Raw genomic sequence first — 25,602 nt, 5'->3', positions numbered from 1 at the left:
ATATGTAGCTCCATACTATTTTATACCATCCGTAGATGTACTCGAACACTGCCACAATCCACACACAGAACGGTTCCGTAACCACCAAGAAAGGAGCTCCATTCACAAACCGCTGCTCTCTGCCCCCTGAAGATAGTCTGTATTCCACGTTTCCCTTCTCAAAGCTAAAAGGCCGAAGGGTGTGATGATGGTGAGATTGTAACGTTAAGTCTACACTTAGCTTTTAAGAACACTCTAATCTGTTTCCCAAAGTGATATCACTCCACGTTTCCACCAGTCACGTAGGAGTGCCATTTTCTCCACATCTTACCTCGCATCTACTATTACTTGTTTGTGTTGGCTGATGATACACTAATCCTGTACATTTTGTTATACTTCTATGTAGGAATCTTTACCTGTCTGTGTTTATGTGGCAGTTGTGGTTGTTGTTGAATGTGGAGTACAAATGGTGTTTTTCAATTTTATTTATATACATTTGTTGCACGTAAATAGAAATAGGATTAATTTTATATCTCCATGAAATTTTAATTAAAAAGAAACTCACCTTATTGGCTTTGAATGGGACCGTGTGTGTGTGTGTGTGTGTGTGTGTGTGTGTGTGTGTGTGATTGAGAGAGAAAGAGAGAAAGAAAGAGAGAAACAAGGAGACAGTGAGAAGAGAGAAAGGGATTTAACCCCTAAGGAAAACCCAAATTACATTGTGCTCATAATTCTTGCTTAATTAAAAGATCATTGTCATCACGGTTGTTGGTTGTGGCAGGGAACTAATTGCTTCCTGCACTGGAGGAGCACAGCAACTGAAATGACCACGCAATTCCCTTGGCAAAGCCAGCAGAGCACATTTGGAATCTGCTGCCCTGGGGGAGGGGGAGGCTGGCTTCTCTGCTGCCCTGGGGGGTGGGGGAGCTGGCTTGTCTGCTGCCCTGGGGGCTGGGGGCTGGCTTGTTTGTGTCTTATAGTCTAGTCAGCATGTGGCCAGGCCCAGGAGAAGCCCATCCGCTTTCTCCAGCATCGTATAGTCTGGAAATACATCCGTTCTCACAGCACACCCCCTTGCCCTATGGAGGGGAGACTAAGAAGCCTGTTGGGTGTTTGCTTTCCCAGCCTGGACTGCACCAACGAATACTTTGAGGTTCTGGATGGCCCCCCATCCTCTACGAAGTCCCTGGGGAGGACCTGCTCTGGTTACTACCTCACCTTCTCGTCCTCCTCCAACTCAATGACCCTCGTGTACTTCCGAAGCTTCAACAACATAGGGAAAGTTTTCATGGCTTACTATTACTCTTCAGCCAAAGGTAAGAGGGTGGCAAGGGGTTGCAGCTCCACCGTGCTCCCTGGTCACCCTCATTTGCTCCGTGACCCTGAACAAGTGACCTGAGCCCCACGTGGCCCCAAGTTCCTCCTTCTAGAATGGGGAGAGTGGGTGAACCTTACTTCATGATTCCGTTCCACCTCACAAGGGATCACTTAGCCAAGGGGTGGCGCTTTCTGCGCGCTTGTTGGCAGCTGTATCGCGGGCCTTTTAGTTTTACAAAAGCATCTCATTGTAACCAGCTTGCCAGAGTTTATTTTGAACCTAGTCCAAGGCGGGTCTTAAGGAGAATGTGTGGTCCCGATTGCGAGACTCCTGAGCAAAACAGAGCGGGTTCTAGAAATGCATATGGTACAACTAGAGGACATGGAGAATGCGCTAGACTGAGGAAAACCGGTAGAACAGGAGACTACATCAGAATTCACTAAATTAGCATATGAGTACATCTTAGTAAAAGACATCAGAAGGAAAGAGGGGCAGTAATACAGAGGAACAAGAACTAAGAAACACATCGGGGGGAGAAATCAGTATTGGACACTAAGGTATCGCCTGGTAGACTGTGGGTAGAGAAATGGAGAAGGCACGTGAGGTCAAGGGCAGTGTAAATCAAAAGCTGGGAGGCAGAGGCTTGTGTCAGGAAGGCAGATGGAAGCTTACCTGAAGGTTTCTGTTGAAATGTGTATAATCAAATTCCTAAGAACAGTAATGGTTACATGATCCAAATACTCAAAATAGCACATCGGTTTAGTTCCCTGAATATGTTATCCTGACGCAAACCAATGGTTCTTCCCCTTCACCAGATGGAAAAGCTGAAGCTTAAGAGCTTTGGTATTTATTTGAGGCCCTCTCCTACTCACCAACAACATGTATAGGCAGAGTTCATAAAATTACCGATGTCTTTTATTCCATTGATCCAAAACACTCTTCAGCATGGTCTCCAGCAAAGAGGTGATTCTCTGAGTCACAGTGGGTTTGGAAAATCACCGTAACTGTTACCAGCACTGATATGGGTTCCTTATATTTGCAGGGCAAGCGCTCTCTACCCCGAGTCTGATCAGTGAGTCAACGTTCATATTGTTACTTAATCCTCATTCGCCTGTCCTCACCCCTGCGTGCTTTTACTCCTCGTTTCCCCTATGCCAACTACCACACCTGAGAAACTATGTGCATAAGTCTTTGCACAGTACAGTAAGCATATACATTGGAATCAGTATATCTACCAACAATCAGGTTTCTGTTTTTTATTTATAATTATCTGTTTGAGTTTATACTTCCTTGTTTTATCAAAGAAATGAAAAAATGCCTAATCTGTTATTCCACATCTAGGGAGAACTAGGAAGCAGAAGCAAGCATAAAAACGCTTGTTTTCCTCTGAAGGACTGTGGATGTTTGCGTTTTTGCACATAATAGTACAATTTAAATCTTCTTGTATTTTTAGTGACTGGTCAGAAAAGTGGAATAGCATTTCCATTGGCCCACACATTCCTGAGAAACAAGACTCACACGCACAACCTTGACTTTGGATGTTACTGACCCCACGGATGAGGGGGAGAAAGAATCAGCTAACATCTAGGCAGTGAATGAAAACGGATCCCAGAAAGCTGCCATCCAACTTGCCCCAGCCATCCCTTCTTTCTCATTGTACTTTTCAATATTTTTTAATCTACAGATAGTTGGACAAAGGGGTTGCAATGGTTATTTATCAGTGTGTCCATTCGTGAGTACAGCGCTTGTCCATTGGGACTGTCACTTCCATCATTCTCCCTTCTCCCTCCACCCACCCCCTCCCCAACCAGTCACCCCAAGTTTCTCACGTCCCTCTTCATATCTGTACATTGAGGGTTATGACTGTATTCACCCATCCATCCACCCGTCTCCCACTAACAACTCCCACCATTCAAAATACGCCACAGCTTTCTGAGACTCAAGTTTTTAAACGCTCTCTTAATTATTCAAAGGGCTCCATTCCTGCATGCATAGTTGTGTGTATGACTTGGTCGTGTATATATGCATATGCCCCTGGGGTGTATTTCCTGAGAGGTTGTGTTTGGGCCTATGATCCACATATGAAAGAGAACACACACCCTTTGTCTTTCCCGGTCTAGTTTGATTCAACTCAGGATGGTTTTTTTTTTTTTGTCAGCTCCATCTATTTCCTGAAAATGACATGATTTTTTTTCTTCCTGATGGCTGAATAAAATTTCATTATATATAAATAGATACAGTATATGTCATACGTATTATATAGTATGTCATATGTATTATTATATGATATAATTATGCAATTTATTATTATTATCATATATTATATGACATGTGATATATGATATAATTTAAAATAAACAGTACTATAGAACATAATATATTATATATGATGAATATATATATACATATATGTGTGTGCATATATATATGTCACATTTTATTGACCCAATCATCCATTGTAGGGCATCTGGGCTGTCTCCATAGTTTGGCTATTGTGAATAGTGCTGCAATGAATATAGACATGCCTTCATTGTATCCTGCCTTTCTATCTTTCAGAGTTCAGGAGTGATATGGCTGGATCACAGGGTAGTTCTGAGCTTAGTTTACCGAGGAATCTTCATGCTGATTTCCATAGTGGTTGCACTAATTTACATTTTGAATCCTCACCAGCATTTGTTGCTATGTAGATTCCTGGTGATGGCCATTTTGACTGGAGTGAGATGGAATCTCAATGTTGTTTTGATTTCCACTTCCTTATGGCCAGGGATGTTGAGCATTCCTTCATCTATTTATTGGCTATTTGACCTTTTCCTGACAATTGTCTATTTTATTCTTTTGCCCACTGATTGTCTGAGTTTTTTATTCTTATGGATTTCAGCTTTTTAAGTTCCTTGCATAATCTCCTTATTAGACCCTTGTCAAATGTACTGTTGGCAAAGATATTCTTCATACCACGTGCTTCCTTTTTAGCATAGTAACAATTTCCTTCACTGTGCAGAAGCTTTAAAACTTGATGCCATCCCGTTTGTTGATCCTCTTATTTGCTGAGCTCCTGGAATTCTATTCAGGAAGTTCCTGCCATTGCCAATAAGCTACAGTATTTCCCTTCCTTCTTCCTGGAGTAATTTCAAGGTTTCATGTCTTACCTTAAGGTCTTTGATCCACTTTGAATCAACATTGGGACAGGGTGAAAGATGCTAAGAGTCTAGCTTCAGTCTTCTGCATGTGAGGATCTGAATATCCCAGGAACATTTGTTGAAGTAGCTATTCTTTATCCAATATATATTTGGGGCTCCTTTGTCAAATATCAGTTGGCTGTAGATGTATGAGTTTATTTCTGGTTCTTCTCATCTGTTCCATGGTCTTTGGATCTATTTTTGTGATGGTAATAAGCTGGAGTTTTTGTTGTTGTTGTTGTTACAGCTTTATAGTGTACTTTGAAATCTAGTATTATGATAACAGCAATATTGCTTTTTAGTTTGTTTGTTTTGCCTAGAATTGCTTTGGCTATGTGAGCCTTTTTGTGTTTCCAGATCCACGTTAAAATTTCTTTTTCTGTCTCCATAAGAAATAAGGACATTGGGGTTTTCATGGGTATTGCATTAAATGTGGAGACTTCCTTTGGCCAGTATGGATAAGTCTTCCTTTCTTATCCTTATACAAGGTTTTTTTCTCTCCACAGCCATCCCAATGACAACGCCCAGGCCTGTTACAGTAAAACCAAGTAAGCCTGAAATACACGCATCCATGCACCTGTAGTTGTGCCTGCCCTGTACGAAGAAAACTGGAACTGCTCAGTTCTGTTTGCATTGGGCCAGTTGATTCTGCCCAAGCTCTTAGGGCCATTCAAAACTTTTAGGATCTTCTGTCTCTAGTATCCTTAAGATGATAAACTGACAAAGAAAAATAATGCAGAGCTTCTGGACACAGAGGATTAAAATATAGATCTGCTTGTTACCAGATGTGGGAATTGGGGTGAATCGCTTTGCTTCTCCAACTTTCTGATCCCTCATGGATAAATTTGGCACAGCAATACTCTGCTGTTTATCTCACCGGGTTATCATAAAGTTAAAGGCAACCGCACACACACGGGAGTGCGTCACAAAAATCACAAAGCATTGCAAATGACTTACGTTTTCTCTGCGTTTAGTTGGAACCGATTGGCCACACACCTCTGACAAGGTGGAGAGTTGGTGGGTCTTTGTAGGCTATCTGCTATCGGCAATGCTAACAAATGATCAGATTCCAGCTGGAGTTGACTAGTGAATAACTGCCCTAGGTTCTCTTTCTTGAATGGTAGTATGGGGGTTGGGGGGTGGCTCAGCCAGCTCATGGGAGAGTGTCATGCTCCCAGATGAGAGAAGTCACTGGGTCTCTGTCTGCAGAGGACTGGCCAGAGCTGCGGCTGGTGGGCGGCTCCAGCCGGTGCTCGGGGCGTGTGGAGGTCCTCCGTCAGGGGGCCTGGGGCACGGTGTGCGATGACCTGTGGGACCTGAACGAAGCTGAGGTGGTGTGCCGCCAGCTGGGGTGCGGTCGGGCCCTGTCCGCTGTTGGGAAGGCCTACTTCGGAGAAGGCTCTGGAGACATCTTCCTGGATAACCTCCAGTGTGCTGGAGTGGAGCGCTTCCTGGGCCAGTGTGCCCACTCGGGCTGGATGGAGCACAACTGTGGTCACCACGAGGACGCTGGAGTCATCTGCTCAGGTATCCGCTCCCCTCTTCCGGCGGGCACCGCTAGGAATGGAATGCCCAAGACCACCTGCTCACATCCAGCTTCAAGCCAGGGACAAGGGACAAGGATCCTCAGACAAGGAGCACTTGAATTTTTCCATACAAAGTTTTAATGACAGCCTACTGGATAACACATCTGGTTTTCTTATTTTGGTAGTGAGAACTGCCAAAGGCATCCGTGCCTTCGTGAAGCACGCAGGGGACATGGTGGGTTAGTTGTGCAGCACTTGATAATAAGGAAACTCGTGGATGGAGGCAGGGGATGTAGGAAAGCCTGAGGCTGGCTGGCCGTTGGTGTGTGAACACCCTGACTACTTGACCTGCACTTGCCTTCTCAGAGCCTCCATAGAGTCAGGAAAAAGGGCTGTCTTGCAAGGTTGCTGACAGCAGTAAAGACGTCTTTTGCAATGAGTTTGCATAGTTGATCATTCTTGCTAATGTTTTCCTCACATAACACAAGGAAATCTGTCAACTAAAATGACTTCTTTTGTCTTGTGACAATATTTTTATAATACATGTAAACAGCTGGCAATAAGTTGGTTACCTCTTGGAAGTCTATTCTAACATTCCTGGTAAAGAGATAGATGCCTTTTGGTGAATTAACAATTTCAATCTCTGATATGACTGTAATTGCAGCTTTCAGTGGTATTCACTACATAGAACGGTCCATGTCCATACATGTCCATGGTATTCCAGCCCTACTGCATGTGGCTCTTAATTTAAAACTTTCTTTAAAACAAATATTGTCTATGTCAGGCATGGAGGCTCATGTCTTAGAAAGCTGAAATAGGAAGATCATGAATTTAAAGCCAGCCCAGACTACATAGCAAGAACTTGTCGCAAAAATATACAAACAGGAAGATACTCTTAGGAGAGGGACACAAAGGCACAATGCTTATGTGCATGTAATCATATGAAATAATATTTATCAAAATGAACTCCAGGAAATGGAAATATATATGTATATGTATATGTACACATATATACATATATACACAGAGAGAGAGAGAGACAGAAACACGAACATTGAAGTATTGTCTTGGGTATTGGTGTATTCATTTGTCCATTGGTTTTGTGGTATCATATTGTATATGACACCTATAACCTAGTCACAGATTCATAAGCCTATGTTATTTCTAAGTTTCAGCACTGCAGAAGATGGTTGCCTAATCTTAGATACTTCCAAAGACCCCCCCCCCAAGTGAAACTCATTCACTACAAAATAAAAAGCTTAAGTCAGATGTGCACTTTCATATCTGCCATTTTCTTACCACATAGTAGCAAGCCAACAACCACAGAGAAGCTTACTTTTGTGTCTATAGCTAATTCTGTTGTGCTTTGTTATTTCAAGGGACTAATGTCTCCCATACTGGATTAATAAGCATGTATAAGGGTATAATTAAACATCATCTGTAATTATGAAAGTCATGGATTCCCCAAAATACTGATGCATTGACTCTTCCCCATTTACAGATGATAAAGGATCTCAGATGGACAGTTATGGTGAGTTATAACCTTGCACTGGTAGGAGTTAATTGTCAGCAGTAAGTGACTTTGTCTGGGAGCTGCTTTATTCTTATACTTCTGAGTTCACTCCTTGTCCGAAGTGCAGAAATGTTAATGCTGTTGAGATACTGCTAAAAAGCCTTATGAGAATGACTTTTGATTTTTCACGTGTAATCATGGCATTGTGAGAATAGGATAATGCATCACACCCTTGTGTGCATTTTACTAGGAAAGATGGGCTCCTTGGTTTATAGCTGTTTCCTAACACAGGAAACAATGGGTATATATTTCTGAGATGAAATTAAATATGCTACAGCTTCCACAAGCTGCAACTCAGGAGCCCATGGGAAGAGTGAGAAACAAGCAAGCCCCAAGGCCCACAGCTAGATGCGAGTCAACTTCCAAGCCTGGGCCTGCTGGACCCCAGCCTGGCCTTTGTGGTGGCTCACTGGCCGTGTCTCTGTTTGCAGGTGACTGGCCAGAGCTGCGGCTGGTGGGCGGCTCTGGCCAGTGCTCGGGGCGTGTGGAGGTCCTTCACCAGGGGGCCTGGGGCACGGTGTGCGACGATCTCTGGGACCTCAAGGAAGCTGAGGTTGTTTGCCGACAGCTGGGCTGTGGAAGGGCTATTTCTGGCCCCGGTGAGGCCTACTTTGGCCCAGGTTCTGGAGACATCTTCCTGGACAACTTCCAGTGCTCTGGGGTGGAGCAGTACCTGGGCCAGTGTGCCCACTCAGGCTGGTTGGAGCACAACTGTGGACACCACGAGGACGCCAGTGTCATCTGCTCAGGTAGTCACACGGAAATCCCCGATGAAGCCCTGATCAAACCCTGAGACCAAAATGGGACAATGAAATAGAAGGAGTAGAATGGATGGAATACATGTTATCATGGAAGACATTTTGAAACCATTTTTTGTGGGTAAAACTTTCCTTTCTCCCTCCCTCCCTCCCTCCTTCCCTCCCTCCCTCCCTCCTTCCCTCCTTCCTTCCCTCCTTTTACTCATCCACTCATCATCCTTTGTTCATTCATCAAGCACCCCCTTGGGGCCAGGCCCTGGATGTAGACTTTGCCCTGTCACAGGCAGCTCCTAGATATACAGCAGAGGTTTGGGATGCTACTACTGGGAACCAGTACCACCTGGGGCATTACAATTGAGATTTCAGGGCCCCCTTTTTTGACTCTAGGACTAAATAGGTTTGGAAAGGGGCTCGAGAGTTTTCGCTTTAAGAAAGCATTCAGGGATTGTGCACAGGGGAAACCAATACATAGCTGGTATGCCCTGCATCCCTGAGCCATCCTGTTAAGGAAGGGCTCCAGGTGCCCAGAAGGAAGTTGTACTAATCGAGCTCCTATACTCAGAAAGGCAAGACCTTGTCTCTTTTATTCCCCACTGCTGCCACCACCACCCCATGTCCCTTGTCATCTTCTCTCTTCTGCCTTTGGGGTTTATTAAAAACAGTGACCTGCTGTCTTTCTTTGTGTTTGCAGATTCAGAAGATTCACTGCCACCCACACCTCCAGGTATGTCCCTATGTTTTTCCCAGGAAGCTTTCCAATAAGAATAACAAGAAGAAGAATGATAGCAGCAAATGTTTACAAATATTAAGATCTAGCCACTGTTATGAGCACTTCATGAATATACAGCTGTCCTTCCATTTATAATCTAGCCATATCTGAATAAGCCTGATGGCAAGCTTAAAGATATCATAGATCAAAAATGAATTCCCGGGCTGGGGATATAGCCTAGTGGCAAGAGTGCCTGCCTCGGATACACGAGGCCCTAGGTTCGATTCCCCAGCACCACATATACAGAAAACGGCCAGAAGCGGCGCTGTGGCTCAAGTGGCAGAGTGCTAGCCTTGAGAGGGAAGAAGCCAGGGACAGTGCTCAGGCCCTGAGTCCAAGGCCCAGGACTGGCCAAAAAAAAAAAAAAAATGAATTCCCTACAGCTACTCACCTCCTGAAGTTCATCGTTTGGCAACACAGCACGCTGACAAGTTTTGCTGCTTCACATAATCTTATGGGTGAATGGAAGCTGTGTCTCACAGCCAGAGAATCAAAGGAAGGCTCATCTCTAGTTTTCTCATTGTGTGGAAATTGTATGGATGATCGATGAGTGGGGAAAACAATATCGCATGAAAGAAACTATTCTGGTTATTTGTGGCTATCCCAAACTTTTAGTGGCTTAGTGTATCAGCCATTTAGACATATGCAGTGGTTAAGTGGGTCAGGAATTTAGGCCAGGCTTAGCTGTGAGATTCTTCTGCACCACAGAGCATTGAGCAGAGTCTCTTACTTGGTGGCTTTATGTGGACAACTAAGAGGATGGCTCACACCTCCCTTTCGGGTGGCCTCAAGACCTTTACATGGTTCTTCCAACGGGACTGCAGACTCAGTCTAATGAGGTAGTGTAGGACAATCAGAGCAGGTCAGTATTGCTCCAAGACAGGAAGTGAAAGTCACCAATCCCTTAAAGCTCAGCACGACTTCTGCTCTATTGTTAAAGCAGCCACAGAGCCCAACTGTTCTTAAAAAAGTTAGCTTAGACTCCATCTGGTAACAGGAATGTCCAAGAATTTGAGCAAAAACCCACAGAGAATATTCAGCAGTGGCTTCCCGTCCTTCTCCATTTGCACTAAGTACGTAGATACTTCCAAGGAAAGCCTTATGGTTTACCAACTTCCAAATAAGACTAGGTATTTTCCCCCAAGATATCACTAGTATTTCTTTTTTTTTATCTTTTTTTTTTTTTTCTCGTCCAGGTCCTTCAGTGAATTCTTGGGATCCTGTACCAGGTAACTTGAGATTGGATTTTACGGTTACCTTGTTTTAACCCTCACAAATCCCCAAACCGTAAGTTTTAGTCGGAGCATAATGGGTTAAAGGGAACATGACCTATACAGGGGAACAAAAGATGGACAAGATCTTAGAGAAGGTCCCAGTTACAACTTCCCACAACAGTGCACCATGTCCCCTTCTCTGTCTCTGACTCATCAAACTGTAAGGTTTTTCTAGAACCTCTTACTTCCCATACCTCCTTAACTTTGCATGTATAGCCTGTCTCCTTTGTCCTTCCTTCCCAATTTTCCTGTAGACCTACTCTTTGTCTCTCCCAGCAAGCTAACCTACTGGCCCTGGCTCATCAAATGCTTCCTGACATTCTTTTTTTTTTCCATGTTGTTTCAGGAAAAAGCAATTCTTGTGGAGGAGTCATTTCTAGTCTTTCTGGCTTATTTTCTAGTCCACAGTATCCAGAAAATTACCCAACAGACATCCAGTGTGTTTGGGAGATCCACGTGGACCAAAAATTTCATATAGAACTCATGATTCCAAGTTTGAAGTAAGAAAACAGTTTTTACAGAGGGGTTTATCTGAATAAGTATGCTCATTTTCAAAATTATAATAAAGGTTCATTTTCTAGTGGGAAGCATTTAAAGGTCAACATAGAAGAATATAAAACCCCATAGTCTGTGCAATCCCATAGTCTGCGCATTAGCGTATTTGATATCTATTCTTTCCACCATTTTCCCTAAAACGTCACTGAGTCTTAATATCTGTCCTCTTACACTTTGTTTTTCTCAATCTAAGTTTTAAATGAGCAATAAGAGACTTTCTTATATACACATATTAGACAACTGTTCCAGTCTTGGGTTGTGCATTGTCTAAATGTTCCACTAAGAGAAAGAGACAGAAGAGTCATAGCTTTAATCCCTGAAAAGAAGAGAATACTTATTCCAAAGGCACTGTTGTGTTTTTATTTTCATTTTTTACATTCTATGTGCACAGAGTTTATAGTACATGCATTTATGCTTTGTCTTATTGTCATTTTGGCCCAAAGGTAGATGTGTTTGCATTCCCTCTCAGGGATGAGGAAAAAGAGACTTTGAGAGGAAACTTAGATGCTCAAGGACAACCCACATTGGTCTGTCCAACATCTGTTCTTCACTAGTATGAGAATTTTTGTCTTTATTAGTGAAACTGATTGTCCCCTCTTATCTATGACCTGTTTTTAAAATGGACTTCATTAAGGTATTTTTTCACAGATACAAATATGATTCTATGAGAAAATTTACAAAAAAAAAATTCCTTCTTGTTGTACATGACACACATCATGTTACAGCAGACCCAAACCATGGGATTCCACGGTAAACCGGCCTTAGCCAGGCACTGAATTATTTTTTTATTATGACAAACCCCATGGCCATGGGGCTAACCCCACACAGGCCAGAAAGCAAGTGTGCAATCACGCACACACACAAGCAGAGGTCCTGAACCATAATACCTTTGTTAACGAAAACCTCGTGTACATTGTGATTGGCCGAAAACTTTAATGATCTTAAACTTCTGTCTTAAATGTGTCACCATCATCTTCACACATTTCTCAAGCAAAGATAAAGTTAATTCCTATTTGCGTGCAATTTAAACTGTAATCCAAACATTCAAGTTCAATCATCACCGTGCCTTTGCTGACATTGCTGTTGGGGACACTGGTAACCTGCCACAGGCCCTCCCCCTGCTCTGCTCTTTCTTTCCTCCCAGTCTGGAAGACATTCTTGGATGTCCCTACGACTCAGTTGAGATCTTCGATGGCCCCAGGATCACCTCACTCTCCATGGGGAGGTTCTGTGCCCCAGCGGCTGTTATGTTTTTCTCCTCCTCAAATATCATGACAGTGGTGTTCCGGAGTGATTACATGATAACCAACACTGGCTTTTACGCTCTGTTTCATGCAATTCCACTGGGAAAAGGGGAGCCAGGTAGGAAGCTTCAAATACATAAACCTTTGTGTGTATAAAAAAGGCAGTTGCTAACTTGAGAGAGAGTCCCCCATACACCTGAGGTTCAGGATTGAAAGATCCCCGCACATAACTCTGTCAGCCCTGCTTCCAAGGTGCTAGGTTTTCTCACCAATTGAGCCGCGTGGCACAGTTATTGCCTGTGAGGTCTTGAGGGCCATCTGCTATAGCCAGCATTTGGGGAGCTGTCCAGAGTGCTGAAATGTGGGTTATGTTGCTTTCCCCGCCCTCCTCCTCCTCCCCACAACACTCAAGAGATTCCACTGCCCTCCACCAGCTGAACCATTTCATACGTTTCAGGCCCTGGCTCCTAGGCCCACCCAAGATCCATCCAAATGAGAGGTTTGTTGGTTCCTATTCACTGTGATGTTAAAGCCAGGTTCAATGGTCACCTGGTAAGCACACTGTTGGCCAATTATGGGACTTCTTGGTTTTAGGGGATCCCTAAGACCTGGGATAAAGTTTGAGTTCTTTAGTTTCTGAGTAAGGGATTTCCCTTTATATGACACTCAGTGGTATGTCCTACCTTGGGGAAGCTACATAAGCTCCAAATTTAAGAACCTAGACACTCATTGGCTCAAGCCAGGCTCCAGAGAGCGTAGGGACACAAAGCAAGCAATATAATCCCCTGACAACTACTCTCATGTGGATGTAGATATGAGGGGAAAGATCAAGGCACAAGAAATGAAGGATTAGACATGGTAAATATAAAGGCTGGGACTCAAAGGTGATGTGTGGAGCTCCGTGGGGAAGGGGCTATGGTGGACCTGGTGGAGGAGACCTGTGAGGGATTCCAAGCACATTTCAGGCAGAAAGAAAATATAAAGGTCTTCCTAGAGAATGAGCTAGACATATTGGAACAACAGAAAGAAGGCTCTAGTAGCAGAGCCTAGAGGCATGGTAAAGGGACCCTGTCCCTGGGGAATCTCCAGAAGACAGTAAGGAGTTCTGACTGACCACAGCCCTTTGACTCAGCCCTAGCCACTGTCACTGGGCTCTATGAAATGGCAGTCATGTCTGTGGTCTGAGGCCCTGCAGGGATTGAATCTACACATATCTAAAACTCATCCAAAAGAAGTGGCTGGGAATCTCCTTCCCCAGTCACCAGCATTTTGGCTTGGAGAACCACATCACAAGATTGGCAGTAACCAGGACAGGCTGGGTGCTGAGCTGTGTTTATTCTCACGCTCACTGACAGATGCTGGAGCCCCCGTTTTATAGATGAGGGAAACTGAGGCCCAGGGGACCAAATAACTTGTCAAACATTACACAACGAGGGAACAGTAATACTGGGATTCAAACCTACTGTATCTCCCCCTCTAGCATCCTTGAGCCTAAAAATTGAATCAAGACCATTTTAAAGTTTTGCCCTTGTGTTTGTCTTAGACCCAGCATGGGAGACATTACTCCTTTCATAAAACTTCCCAACCTCAAGACCAAATCCCGTCTCTGTTTAGACAGTGAACCAGCGCTGCGCCTGGTGGGGGGGTCCAGCCGGTGCTCAGGACGTGTGGAGATCCTCCATCAGGGGACCTGGGGCACCGTGTGCGATGACCTGTGGGACCTGAATGAAGCTGCAGTGGTGTGCAGACAGCTAGGCTGCGGACATGCCGTTGCTGCTCTGGGAAAGGCCTCCTTTGGTCCGGGCTCTGGAGACATCCTCCTGGACAACGTTCAGTGTTCCGGAAGTGAGAACCACCTTGGTCAGTGCCCCAGCTCGAGCTGGTCAGACCACAACTGTGGCCACCATGAGGATGCTGGTGTTGTCTGCTCAGGTATCCCCTCCTCTCCTCTCCTCCTCCCCTCCTTCTGCGAAGCATCTTAGTGACAGGTGGAGGCCATGCACAACAGAGCCAGGGCGTCTAAGGCCAGTTACTAACAGATGAGTATCCACTCAGTCAAGTAGCCACAGGATATTAAAAGCCTGACTGATCCACACATAAACACACCAGAGCCACTCACATGGCTGGTTCTGTTCTATCAACCTTCTCCTGGGAAAGCTATATCCTTGTGCTTGCTTATAAAACATGAAAGCTGGCTGCTTAAGAGCGTCTCATGCTAGAAATCCACCATTGCTTTGTCTTCATTGAGTCTGTTAGAGTCTCTGACTTTGCTTCTTTTTCATGCCTGTAGATGCTGGGGACTGGGCAGCAGAGGTGACTCCAATACCCCCAGGTAGGTGTGACATTGAATTTCCATTTGTTCAAAGTTAAAGAGAAATATGGCCTGTGTTCTGACCGAATCAGCAGGAGCTCATATGAAGCCAGGCCTGTGGTATCCAAATCTGGCTGAATGCTAGAATCACCCAGGAAACTTTTGAAATCTTCAGTGCCAGGGCTGTTCCTCAGACCAGTCATGTGAGAATCTCTGCTAATCAGGCATGATATTTTAATCTCCTTCTGTGATTTCCAGTGTACTGGCTAAGTTAAACACATCCACTCAGCCACAGGCTGAGAATCACATTTCCCAAGTGGAATTAAGCAATAGCTTCCCATTTTCTTTTTGGTCACTGGGGTCTATAAATTATTTACCATCCTGGAGCGGAGGAGCAGCACACAGAACTTTTCCTCTGGGGTTAACAAGCAGCCAAGCAGCCTTTGATTCTTCTGGCTGTCCTCTTCCTCCTGTGAGAATCGCTTCTAGCTTGGGTCAAGGGGAAGGGGTGCTTGGAAGGAGGAAGGGGTTCTTGGCAGGGGGAAGGAGGCTTAGCAGGAGGAAGGAGGCTTGGCTTTGGGCACATCAGGTGACTCTGTGCCCATGTCCTCCTGGCATTTGGGGTTTTCAACTTCAGAGGCCTTTATTGTTTCTCTCTACTGTAACAACACCCCCCCCTTTTTGTTCAATAGTAGGGCTTGAACTCAGGGCCTGGGCACCATCCTTGAGATCTTTTTTTTTTTTTTCTCAAGGCTAGTACTCTACCACATTGAGCTATAGCTCCACTTTGATTTTTGAGTGGTTAATTGGAGATAAGAGTCTCATGGAGACTTTTCTGTCCAGGTTGGCTTCGAACCAGGATCCCCAGATTTCAGCCTCCCAAGTAGCTAGTATTACAGGCATGAGCCACCAGTGCCCAGCTATATTATCCCTTTATCAGAGTCATAGATGCAAGGCTAGCTGAAAAAGAGAATTGGGATAAAGGAAAGTATGGGGGAAATGGAACCATTTGTGACCATCTCTCTCTCTAACCATTCACAAATAATCCCACTTACTGGCAGAAGATGCTATGTCTAACTAGGTACACACAGAAAACTTAAAAAAAGGGGCTGGGAGTATGGCCTACTGGCAAGAGTGCTTGCCTCATATACATGAGGCCCTGGGTTCGATTCCTCAGCACCACATATACAGAAAATGGCCAGAGGTGGCACTGTGGCTCAAGTGGCAGAGTTCTGGCCTTGAGCAAAAAAGAAGCCAGGGACAGTGTTCAGGCCCTGAGTTCACGGCCTAGGACTGGCCAAAAAAAAAAAAAAAAAAAAGAAAGAAAGCTTAAAAAAAAAAAAAAGACTCTCACCATTTAGTTATCTCATGGAAGTACTGAATAGTAAGCATTTTAACAAAAGAAAAAGTGCTCCTTAAAGGAACCTCATCGGTTGATATGGAATCTACTCATTGGTGAGGATCAGGGGGGATGGGCAAATGAAGAGCATCTAACTCCTTCATGGCTCTGCCTCTGGCCGAGGAACCAGACAGTGGGGTCATGGCAAATCTAAAGCCAGCTGTCTGTCATCTTTAAATCCCTTCCCCCCTTAAACCTTTTGTATAAAATCCAAGCCAGTTCTAGTATTCCAATGGACAGGTTTTCAAACCTGTCCTGCCGTGGGCCTGCCATGTGGTAGATATTGAGGATATAAACCAGTGAATGTTGAAGTACATACTGCATAGGAATCAGAGCCAGCAGGATACATGGAAGGGAAAGGAAGGGATTTGAATATCCACTGGAGAAATCTTGGCTAGCCTAGCCTTTCCCATCCTGGCCCCTAAGCTTTCTAGTTTTTTGATCTTCTTTATTTTGACTCTTGGAACATTTCAAAAGACACAGTGGCATGTTCAAACACCCATGATGTCATGGTGGGTAAGTCCTAGTGACTGCTCGGTCTTAGGACAGCCCTTGGCTTGGGAGGGGAGAAAACATGCAAGGAAAAAGAAATTATGTAGCCAAGCATAGTGTGTCTCCATCCCAAATCAGGAAGAAAAGAGAAAGGTGTGTCTACACCGTTCATTCAAACTTCAGCATCGCAAGACATTCATGCAGAGCACTTGGGTGTAAGGATTTCATGATGCTAAGCTGCCTCTTGGTTTTGTTTTGATTTTTGCAACTACTCTTTCTCAAGCTTCTGTGCCACAAGGTGACTCTCTTCCTTGAGAGACTGGGCTTGAGAAGTGTTGAGTGGAATCGTTCTGATAATTCGCAGAAGCTGAGCGGACTTCTGCCCATCCTGTCTGCTTTGAGGAGAGGATGGGGTCGGGGGGATGTTCACCATGGATGGCTTGTCCGCATCTGAGCTGAGCTGGTTTTCATGACCATAAACTACAGGGAGCATTGAAGAAGTACGGCCTACACACCCGCGCACACCGCACGCATGTGTTTCATCTTGTGTCCGGTGGCACCCACGACCAATGTTAGGGTCCTGCCTGCCAGCTGTACATATCTCCCCCTCCCCCTGACTGCTCAGAAGTACACTCGCTCAGCCACAGCGGGCCCCAGAGCAGCGCAGTCTCTTCTCGTTGCGCGAGTCCACTATCGCGCTTCCAATTCTGGATTCTACAACAGAGAATGCAAGGTACGTGTGAAACCAACCGCGGGTGTCTCATCTGCTCCCACAGAAGGAAGTCATTGTGGAGGAGTCATCTCCGGTCTGTCGGGCTCGTTCTCCAGCCCCTGGTACCCCACCAACTACCCCACTGATGTGGAGTGTGTCTGGATGATCCACGTGGCCGAGGCGTTCCACATCGAGCTGACGATCCCCAGCGTGCAGTAAGCAGCTCTGACTTTCCCGAGTCTCGAAGCCAGGCTGGGTTTGAATCTGGGCTCTCCTCACAGGGGCCACCTTCCCAGTGCACAAATCCTGACACGTTTTCAGTGAGCCTTGGTCTGGTCACCTGAGCGGTGATCATCTTTCGGGCGTTGAGCTCAACCTCCCATTCAGTGAGAGAGTAGTCTGGAGCCGTTGCAGGCCTGGTCCTTGCTTGCTCCCTCAACCAGCGTCGTCGGGGACGCAAACTTCTTCCGGTTCAGTGCACATCTGCCCTGCCTCGTGCTTACCGTGTCCTTCCCTTGGGGGCCACACAGATCAAATCTTGCTGCTCTTCCCTTTAAGAGGTTCTAGCATATTCCTACCTGGATTTTTCTTAAACAAATGACAGGGGGGTTTCTTCGCTCCTCCCATCGTGTAGCTTGTACTTCCCACGCCTTTCTCCGAGCAGCCACTGTAACAGGTGTTCGTTCTAGCTGAGCGTGTGTTTATAAGCATGTGGCGTCACCCACCGCCCTTGGCATGCACCGCAGCCTGGTTCCGGGTCCCATCTCAGATGCCAAACCCACAGACGCACAAGTCTCCTATGGGCAACGTTGCAGTGTTTTGGGAGAATCTATACACATCTCCTTATATATTTGCAATCATCTCAGATTACTTGTAATTCCTAACATGCCGGAGATGCTTTGTAAATCATTGATATATATTTAGGGAGTAATGCCAAGAAAAAAAATCTACATATTAGCTGTAAATACTTTTTTCAAATATTTTGGATCCATGGTTGATTGAATCCTCAGATTAAAAACCTGCAGATAGAGAACCAACTGAATACACATGCCTATAGTCATACACTACTATGTGCACGTGAGTAAGATTTTATGGGGGGAAATACCTTCCCTGGCAATGTTTAACCCTGGTTTCATCTTTGTCTTCTGGGCCACCTCTGGGCCATGTGCTCTTCCTGGATTTGTCTCGCGGTGTGTCGGACCTCTTTCCTGCTTCCTATCTGTGTGCGTTGGCCACCACATGGTCAAGGGTCTGAGTGGCTCTGTAGACAAAGGGTGGGCAGTGGAGTGAAGGGTAAAACCAGCTAGTTTTATCTGGTGACTCAATTCTTTTTGGATAAAGAGAACAGAACTTAGAGTCAGAGGGAACTATGTTTTCCAAGCAAATATACTTAACAAAGTCACTCATTCAAAGCATATGTATTTGTGAGACTATATATGAGAATTTTGGTAGCATATAATTCAAATCTATGAAATTCACAGTTCTAATGTTTCAGGATACAGAATACTACTAGTCTGTTAGTTATGGGAAATAGCTATTCCAAATAGCTGTTTGACCCACATCTGTAATCTAATGGTTGATATTCCGGCATAAATTCCTGTGATCGCTTTGAAGTATATAAATCAAGGAGTTGCCTGGGGCAGAGAATAGTTAGTTGCTGAGTGGAACGGAGGCAACGTTTTTAAATCTAAATTTATTGCTGTTTGCTTTTTGTTTCTCAGAACATAAAATTCCTTTGATTTGCAGAGTGGTTCTCAACTAGGAGTACTTGGTTATGCCGTCTTACAGGGCTTTTGGCTAGGTCTCCAGGGATTCTGGATGCCATGATTGGAGCGTATCACTGCCATCTAGTGGATGGGGGCCCGGGCTGCTGCTGAGTGCTCTCTGAACCACAAGGCAGTTCCTTCCCCCTTTCCTTTCCCTTCTTCTCCCCTTCCCTCCCCGCCCCCTTCTTTCTCCTTCCCTCCAGAGGAGGTGCTGAGATTATGAAACCCTGTTTGACACCAAAGCTGCTTTTCCCCCCCATTCCAACTCCTACAACACTTTCACACTTGACTTGTTTGTTTCTTTCCTCCTGAGGAAATAATTTCTCAGATTCAAACATCAGCTGTGTTCAAATGGGTAAGTTAAGGCACATAAAAATTGAATTTATTTGGCAAACAGGGATTCATGAATCAAGTCACCTCAGTCAGAGATGGTTGAGGAGCTCCTCTGAGAGCCTGCCAAGGAAAGGCCATTATGGGGCACCCGGTGGGATGAAATGCCCATTTGGCTGCCTCGGTTTATCCGATTGGAAAGCCCCATTGTTGACTGCTTCTCGTTGAACGTAATGTCTGTTTCCTTTACCATGGACAATTTTGCTTATGTTTGCAAGTCAAGCAGGGCTGGCTGAGCTCACTTACACGACCCTCCTGGCTTGTCTGCTAAGGATTCTCTAGGGCTAGTCTCCATTTTAATTTAGCTCTTACTACTCTCACTGTTGTGCCTTGCATACAAATTTTACCACTCACTTTCTCTTAACAATTAAAAGTGGATTCTTTTTAGTGAGGTGGGTTCTCCCCTCCCCCACCACCACCTGAATAAATATGCTCTGCCTAGTAAACTTCCAAATCCAGTATTTAGTGTGTGTGCAAATGTAATGGTGTCCACTGAGTGAGTATATTTTATGGGGTGAAATGTTATAATGTGGGCATCAAGCCTAACATTTTATCATGGGAGGTAACCACTCATGTGTTTCCCACACTTACTTGTTGATCCCTTCCCCCCACCATGTGAGCTCCATTGTGGGAATGTGGCTTACAGTACGAAGAAGCAGACATGACCTCTGCCCCTAATGAGTTGGAAGGACAAATAATACGTAAATAAACCATTAGCTCAAAGGACAATTGTAGATAGTGTTAAGCTGCTGTGAAGCTAATGCATTAGAAACAATCATGCTTCGCTGGAGCAAGGAGAAGCTAGTTGTGTGGCATGAAGAGGGTAAACTGATAGTCCAGGTTAGGGCCATCCAAAGTTAAGTCAGAGTTAGACTCAAGGTAGAGAAGAAGAGAGTGGGAGAAGTTGAAAGCCAGGGTTCAAGGTGGGAGGGGGGAGAGGCCTGTCAAAACAGGGTGAGTCTGGCAGATGGGCAGCCTAGGGGAGGCACTCTGGACAGAGTGGAGAGACTCCTAGGTGGAGCCAGGAGTGGAGATGGAAGGAGTTGGCAGGGGTGATGACTCAGATTTCTCTGGGAAAACTAATGCCGGCTTCATTTGCTCAGGCTGGAGGACATCTACGGGTGCCCTTATGACTTTGTTGAGGTGTTCGATGGACGGCCAGCAGCCTCACGATCCTTGGGCAGAATATGTGCTGGCACCGGGCTCACGTTCCTCTCTTCTTCAAACATCATGACTGCAGTGTTCAGAAGCGATGCCATGATCACCAACACAGGGTTTTACGCTGTGTACAACACCGTTCAGCAAGACGAAAGGCAGAGCGGTGGGTATTCCCGCATGCTCCTTGGAAGGGAAGTTTATGTTCTTTCCCTTTGGGAGAGAAGATTGTAAGTCCCGCCTGACATGCCCCACTCGTCTGACAACATCCCAAATGACGTCCATACTGACACTTAGAGCCCTTGGCTCCGGTCCTCAGCCCTGCTCTGCCACCCACTGCCATCACTGTTGAGAGAGAGGACTGGTATTGCCTGTCTTGCACTGTCTATTGTGTGTTGATAGAGGACCCGATTCAGGGCCTTCTTCCCTGTAGGAAAGGAAAACCCAATAAGAAAAATCATTCAGGTGGAAAATCATGTCAGATTACTACAACCAGCCCACGAGCTCCCGGCTGAACCCAGTACAGACTATCCAGAGCACACACAGGCCTCTTAGGTTCTGCAGCAGGCACAGGAAGCAGTTCAGAGCACTCGTTCCCTTATTCCTAGGGTGACACGAAGTTGTCACCAGTTGAGAGTACTTTCGAGCATTGAAAGGGACCCTAAAATAAATAACAGGCATTAATATTCGACAGTCATAAGCCAGGGCTGTCTCAGGAACTCAGGACGCTGGGCTGCTCTACCTAGGGTCTAAAAACACGTGCTCAACCTGGAGAAAGTTGTAGCCTGTGAAGACGGCTGCACATCCTCACAAGCCCCTGTTTCCCCGTCCCCAGATCTGGCCCTGCGGCTGGTGAACGGCAGTCACAGGTGCGAGGGCCGAGTGGAAGTCGCCTACAATGGCACCTGGGGCACCATCTGCGATGACAGCTGGGACCTGGCAGATGCCAAGGTGGTGTGTGAGCAGCTTGGCTGTGGAGAAGCCATGGCGGCCCCAACCCAGAGCTACTTTACCGGAGGAACGGGCCACATCCTGCTGGATGATATGCGGTGCACGGGGGATGAAGCGACGGTATGGCAATGCACGCACAACGGATGGTTCTCCCACAACTGCGGCCACCACGAGGATGCCAGCGCCATCTGCTCAGGTGAGCACTGTGGGCACTCAGCTCCCCCCATAGCTCCGCCCATATCTCCGCCCATGGCTCCTCCCATAGCTCCTCCCATAGCTCCCCCATAGCTCCGCCCATAGCTCCGCCCATAGCCCCGCCCATAGCTCTGCCCATGGATCCTCCCATAGCTCCGCCCATAGCTCCGCCCATAACTCTGCCCATAGCTCCCCATAGCTCCTCCCATAACTCCGCTCATAGCTCCACCCATAGCCCCCTATAGCTCCGCCCATAGCTCCTCCCATAGCACCTCCCATAGCTCCTCCCATGGCTCCTCCCACGGCTCCTCCCATAGCTCTTCCTATAGTTCTGCCCATAGCTCCTCCCATAGCTCCGCCCATAGCTCCCATGGCTCCTCCCATAGCTCCTCTCATAGCTCCTCCCATGGCTCCTCCCATAGCTCCGCCCATAGCTCCACCCATAACTCTGCCCATAGCCCCCCATAGCTCCTCCCATAACTCCACTCATAGCTCCGCCCATAGCCCCTCCCATAGCTCCGCCCATAGCCCTGCCCATAGCTCCCATAGCTCCTCCCACAGCTCCGCCCATAGCTCCTATAGCCCCTCCCATGGCTCCTCCCACGGCTCCTCCCATAGCTCCACCCATAGCTCCGCCCATAGCTCCCATAGCGCCTCCCATGGCTCCTCCCATGGCTCCTCCCATAGCTCCGCCCATAGCACCTCCTGTAGCTCTGCCCATAGCTCCGCCCATAGCTCCGCCCACCTGCGGCCTCCACGCCAGCAGACAGTCAGCAACAAGCTCCGGGCAGCAAGCCAGTTTTAGGTCAATATGTGTAAGGGTTTGTTTTCTTTCTCTTTAGTTGTCGCGTGTATAAAATGCTCCAAGACCCGTCTGAACAGCTTTGATGATTAAATAGAGGGTTAGGACCAGCTGACACTGTATTCTTTGCGTGTCAGGCCCAGGCATGGGTGACAGTCCATTCTCCTGAGTAGAAAAAGTCGCTGGTTCCCAACCCGTGCTGAGCCCCGGCCAAATTCTGTGCTACAACCAGTGTGTTTGTGTCTTCGTTTAATCTTCGTAACCATGAGCCAGGTTTAATCTTCATCGCCGTTAGTATGTTGGCTTCAAGGGAGGAGAGGAAGATCCAACATGACAGTCACTCTGAAAGTGTTGTTCTGCTGAGCTCAACGCTTTTAAAGAGCTCAGTCACTGCCTTGAGAGCTCGCAGATCAAACGTGGGGCTGCAATCGAGCCACCAAGAATACTGTGTGCACCCTTACCCAGAAGGCACTTCACTGTAAACCAACGGTGACGAATTTTGATACTGCTTTCCCCATGGCTCACTGATCCAGAAAAAATACCAGATTTTTGTTATGAATGATGCAACCATCTTACTCTATCTTACTCTCCCCGTCTCCCCTGTCTTTGCATAGGTATCAATGCCAGTCCAAGCAGAGGCCCAACAGGTACTGTTCAGCCCTCCCGTTCATTCAGTTTGCCAGGTTCCTGACCTATGAGCAACCCACTGGGGCTGACCACACAGTGGGGCCAAGGGGCTGCCAAGGTGAGAGGGAGAGAGGTGGGAAGGAAGAAGGGTTCACATTCACCTGAGATGCAGTCTCTCAGCCATGGGGTCTCCTGAGTCATGTCTACTATAGAGAGGGGACCATTAGGGTTGCACTGTGAGATTCCAGAAGGAGCAAGAAATGTAGACACCACAGGGTCAACTTCAACACAAGTGGGATGGTGCATCACCTGCACACACACCCGAGATGCAAATGTCCAAGCACTTGAAAAATCACACTCATCCCTGCCCGTGGGCACAGAAAAGTCATCGCTTTTGAGGTCAACGTTCCTGAGTATTCTATGCTGTGCTCTGCTACGCTATGCCACGCTATGCTTACTATGCTATGCTAGTTTGCTTATTTTGTTTTTGTGCTGGCACTAGGGCTTAAACTCAGGCCTCGTGCTCTTAGTTGGCTTTTTCACTCCAGGTTGGTGCTCTACCACTTGAGTCACATCTCCACTCTGTCTTTTTGCTGGTTACTTGGAGATAAGAGTCTCACGGATTTATCTTTCCCGAGGGCTGGCTTCAAACCACAATCCTCAGATCTCAGTCTCCTGAGTAGCTAGGATTATAGATGGGAGTCACTGGCTCCAAGTTCATGACTATTTTCAGTGACTATTCTGAGTAAAAGTCTTTTCTCATGGTGCTTTTTTTTCCTCTGCATTTTCATAGGCTTCTCAGATAACAAGGACTTTAGCCTTGTATGTACTCTTCCTGTGGTCTTGTGTGTGCTTATTTTCCATTTAGATATTCCTGAATCTACATGGATATCCTTCCATATATATGTATGTATGTATGTATACACACACACAATATTGCAGCTAAAATTGGATATTTTAATCTTGGCCATGACTTCAGTTAAGATATGTGTCTGTTAGAAGGTCAACTTCAGCATATTAAAATTTTAAAGCTGGGCACAGTGGCTCATGCCTGTGATCTCAGCTACTCAAGAGGCAAAGATCTGGAGATTTCGCCATGGTGAAAAATCTGCAACATTCCCATCTCAACCAATAACCAAGGCATAATGGCGGGAGCCTGTCATCCCAGCTATATGGGAGGCATAGATAACAGGATCATGGCCTGGGACAGACTGGGCATAAACCAGACCCTATTCAGAAAGTCATTTGAGCAAAAAGGGATGGGTGCATGGTCTAAGTAGTAGAGAACCTGCCCAGCAAAAATAAGGAAGTAAACAAATGTACTGGCCCAGGCAGCAATATGGAATTGAGTGTCCAAGCTGAAACAGCCTGGGACTTCCCCTGCGTGGCCCGCGAAGGCCAGGGCCCCGTGCCGGGACTCCAGGGGCAAGCCCTGACGGAGTCAATTTGGAGGCAGGCAAAGAAAATGTTTGGTGAGAGTGGACCAGTGGCCTTCTTGGCATCACTGGGGGAGGGGGGATCCCCAGAGATTAGTTGGAAGCTTCTGGTTGGCCAGAACCATTTACACTGTGTTGAGTTTTCGTCCGCTAATATAGGAACCTAGATCCTTAGATCAGTTTAAATGAATAAATTCACCTAGGGGGTCTGCCGACCTCTGCTGGTTTATAACACACTGTGCTGGGGAAGGATCCTTGGGCCTGCATTGTGTTTATCCCCTGATGTTTGCCCTCTCTTTGCCTGGGTGTGCCTATCTGTGCTCGGGGATTCATGGAACCACTTAGGCCCTGTGGTTCTGCTGCTTTCTCTTCACAAACCACAAGCCGTGACGGCCAGAGGACCATGGTGGAGGCCTGAAGGACCCTGGCCTTCGGTGGCGGCAGCCTGCTTCTTTGTGTTGGTGGTTTGGTTTGGTTTGGAGACAGGGTTTTACTACGTAGCCCAGGTTGCTTTGTGTCCTTTAAGTTTTGCTTTTAATGAGACACGGATTTGCTATGGAGCCCCAGCTGGCCTCCGGCTCACGATCCTCCCGCCCCAGCTTCCCGAGTGCTGGGATCACAGGCACGCGTCCCCAAGCCTGGCTCGCTTTCCTCCCGCTCGCACTGGGTTCCACTTAAAAACCAGACAAACAGAGATCCTTAAAGTCACTGTGCTCTTCTGATGGAGTTTCTCCACTTTCTTACAGATGAGGATTTCCACTGTGGTGGTTTGCTCACAAATAATTCTGGCTCTTTCTCCAGCCCTTGGTATCCCCAAAAATACCCCACAAACGTGGTGTGTGCCTGGGACATCCAGGTGGACAGCAGGGCTCGCATCAGACTGACATTCGAAACGGTCAAGTGAGTTGTTCCCGCTGGCGCTAGCGCCCCCCCACCCCGCCAGTCACCCACACCGCTTTCAGATCCTTCTTCTCCTCCCTCCTCACCACCCCCACCAAAATGAACTTCCAGAGTGAGAGGCCCAGCCTCAGGTTTCACACCTGTGATCTGAGCTACTCCGACTGAGATCGAAGATCACATTTCAAAACCAGCCTAGGTAGGAAAGTCCACGAGATTCTTGGCTCCAGTTAACCACCAAAAAGCAAGCAGTGGAACTGTGGTTCCCATGGTAGAGAGCAAAACACCTCAGGGACA

At 46.4% G+C, this 25,602-nt stretch overlaps 1 protein-coding gene across 1 annotated transcript in view; it reads left to right on the top strand.

Moving 5' to 3' along the window:
* The window catches only part of LOC125343683 (deleted in malignant brain tumors 1 protein-like), a 63,989-nt gene that overhangs the window by 20,689 nt on the left and 17,698 nt on the right, over nt 1-25,602 (top strand). Inside the window, exons 14-27 of the mRNA XM_048336190.1 lie at nt 1,105-1,295; nt 5,448-5,518; nt 5,652-6,024; nt 6,582-6,599; nt 8,004-8,321; nt 9,022-9,054; nt 10,720-10,873; nt 12,073-12,290; nt 13,787-14,104; nt 17,100-17,301; nt 20,346-20,563; nt 21,233-21,544; nt 22,960-22,992; nt 25,155-25,308. Of these exons, the coding sequence (XP_048192147.1) occupies nt 1,105-1,295; nt 5,448-5,518; nt 5,652-6,024; nt 6,582-6,599; nt 8,004-8,321; nt 9,022-9,054; nt 10,720-10,873; nt 12,073-12,290; nt 13,787-14,104; nt 17,100-17,301; nt 20,346-20,563; nt 21,233-21,544; nt 22,960-22,992; nt 25,155-25,308 (2,613 nt within the window). The remainder of the gene's footprint in view (nt 1-1,104; nt 1,296-5,447; nt 5,519-5,651; nt 6,025-6,581; nt 6,600-8,003; nt 8,322-9,021; nt 9,055-10,719; nt 10,874-12,072; nt 12,291-13,786; nt 14,105-17,099; nt 17,302-20,345; nt 20,564-21,232; nt 21,545-22,959; nt 22,993-25,154; nt 25,309-25,602) is intronic.

Source organism: Perognathus longimembris, chromosome 2 (assembly GCF_023159225.1).
Source record: "Perognathus longimembris pacificus isolate PPM17 chromosome 2, ASM2315922v1, whole genome shotgun sequence".
Taxonomy (NCBI): Eukaryota; Metazoa; Chordata; class Mammalia; order Rodentia; family Heteromyidae; genus Perognathus; species Perognathus longimembris.
The sequence above is the reverse complement of the archived record's forward strand: the minus strand, read 5'-3'. Positions and strand labels throughout refer to the sequence as shown.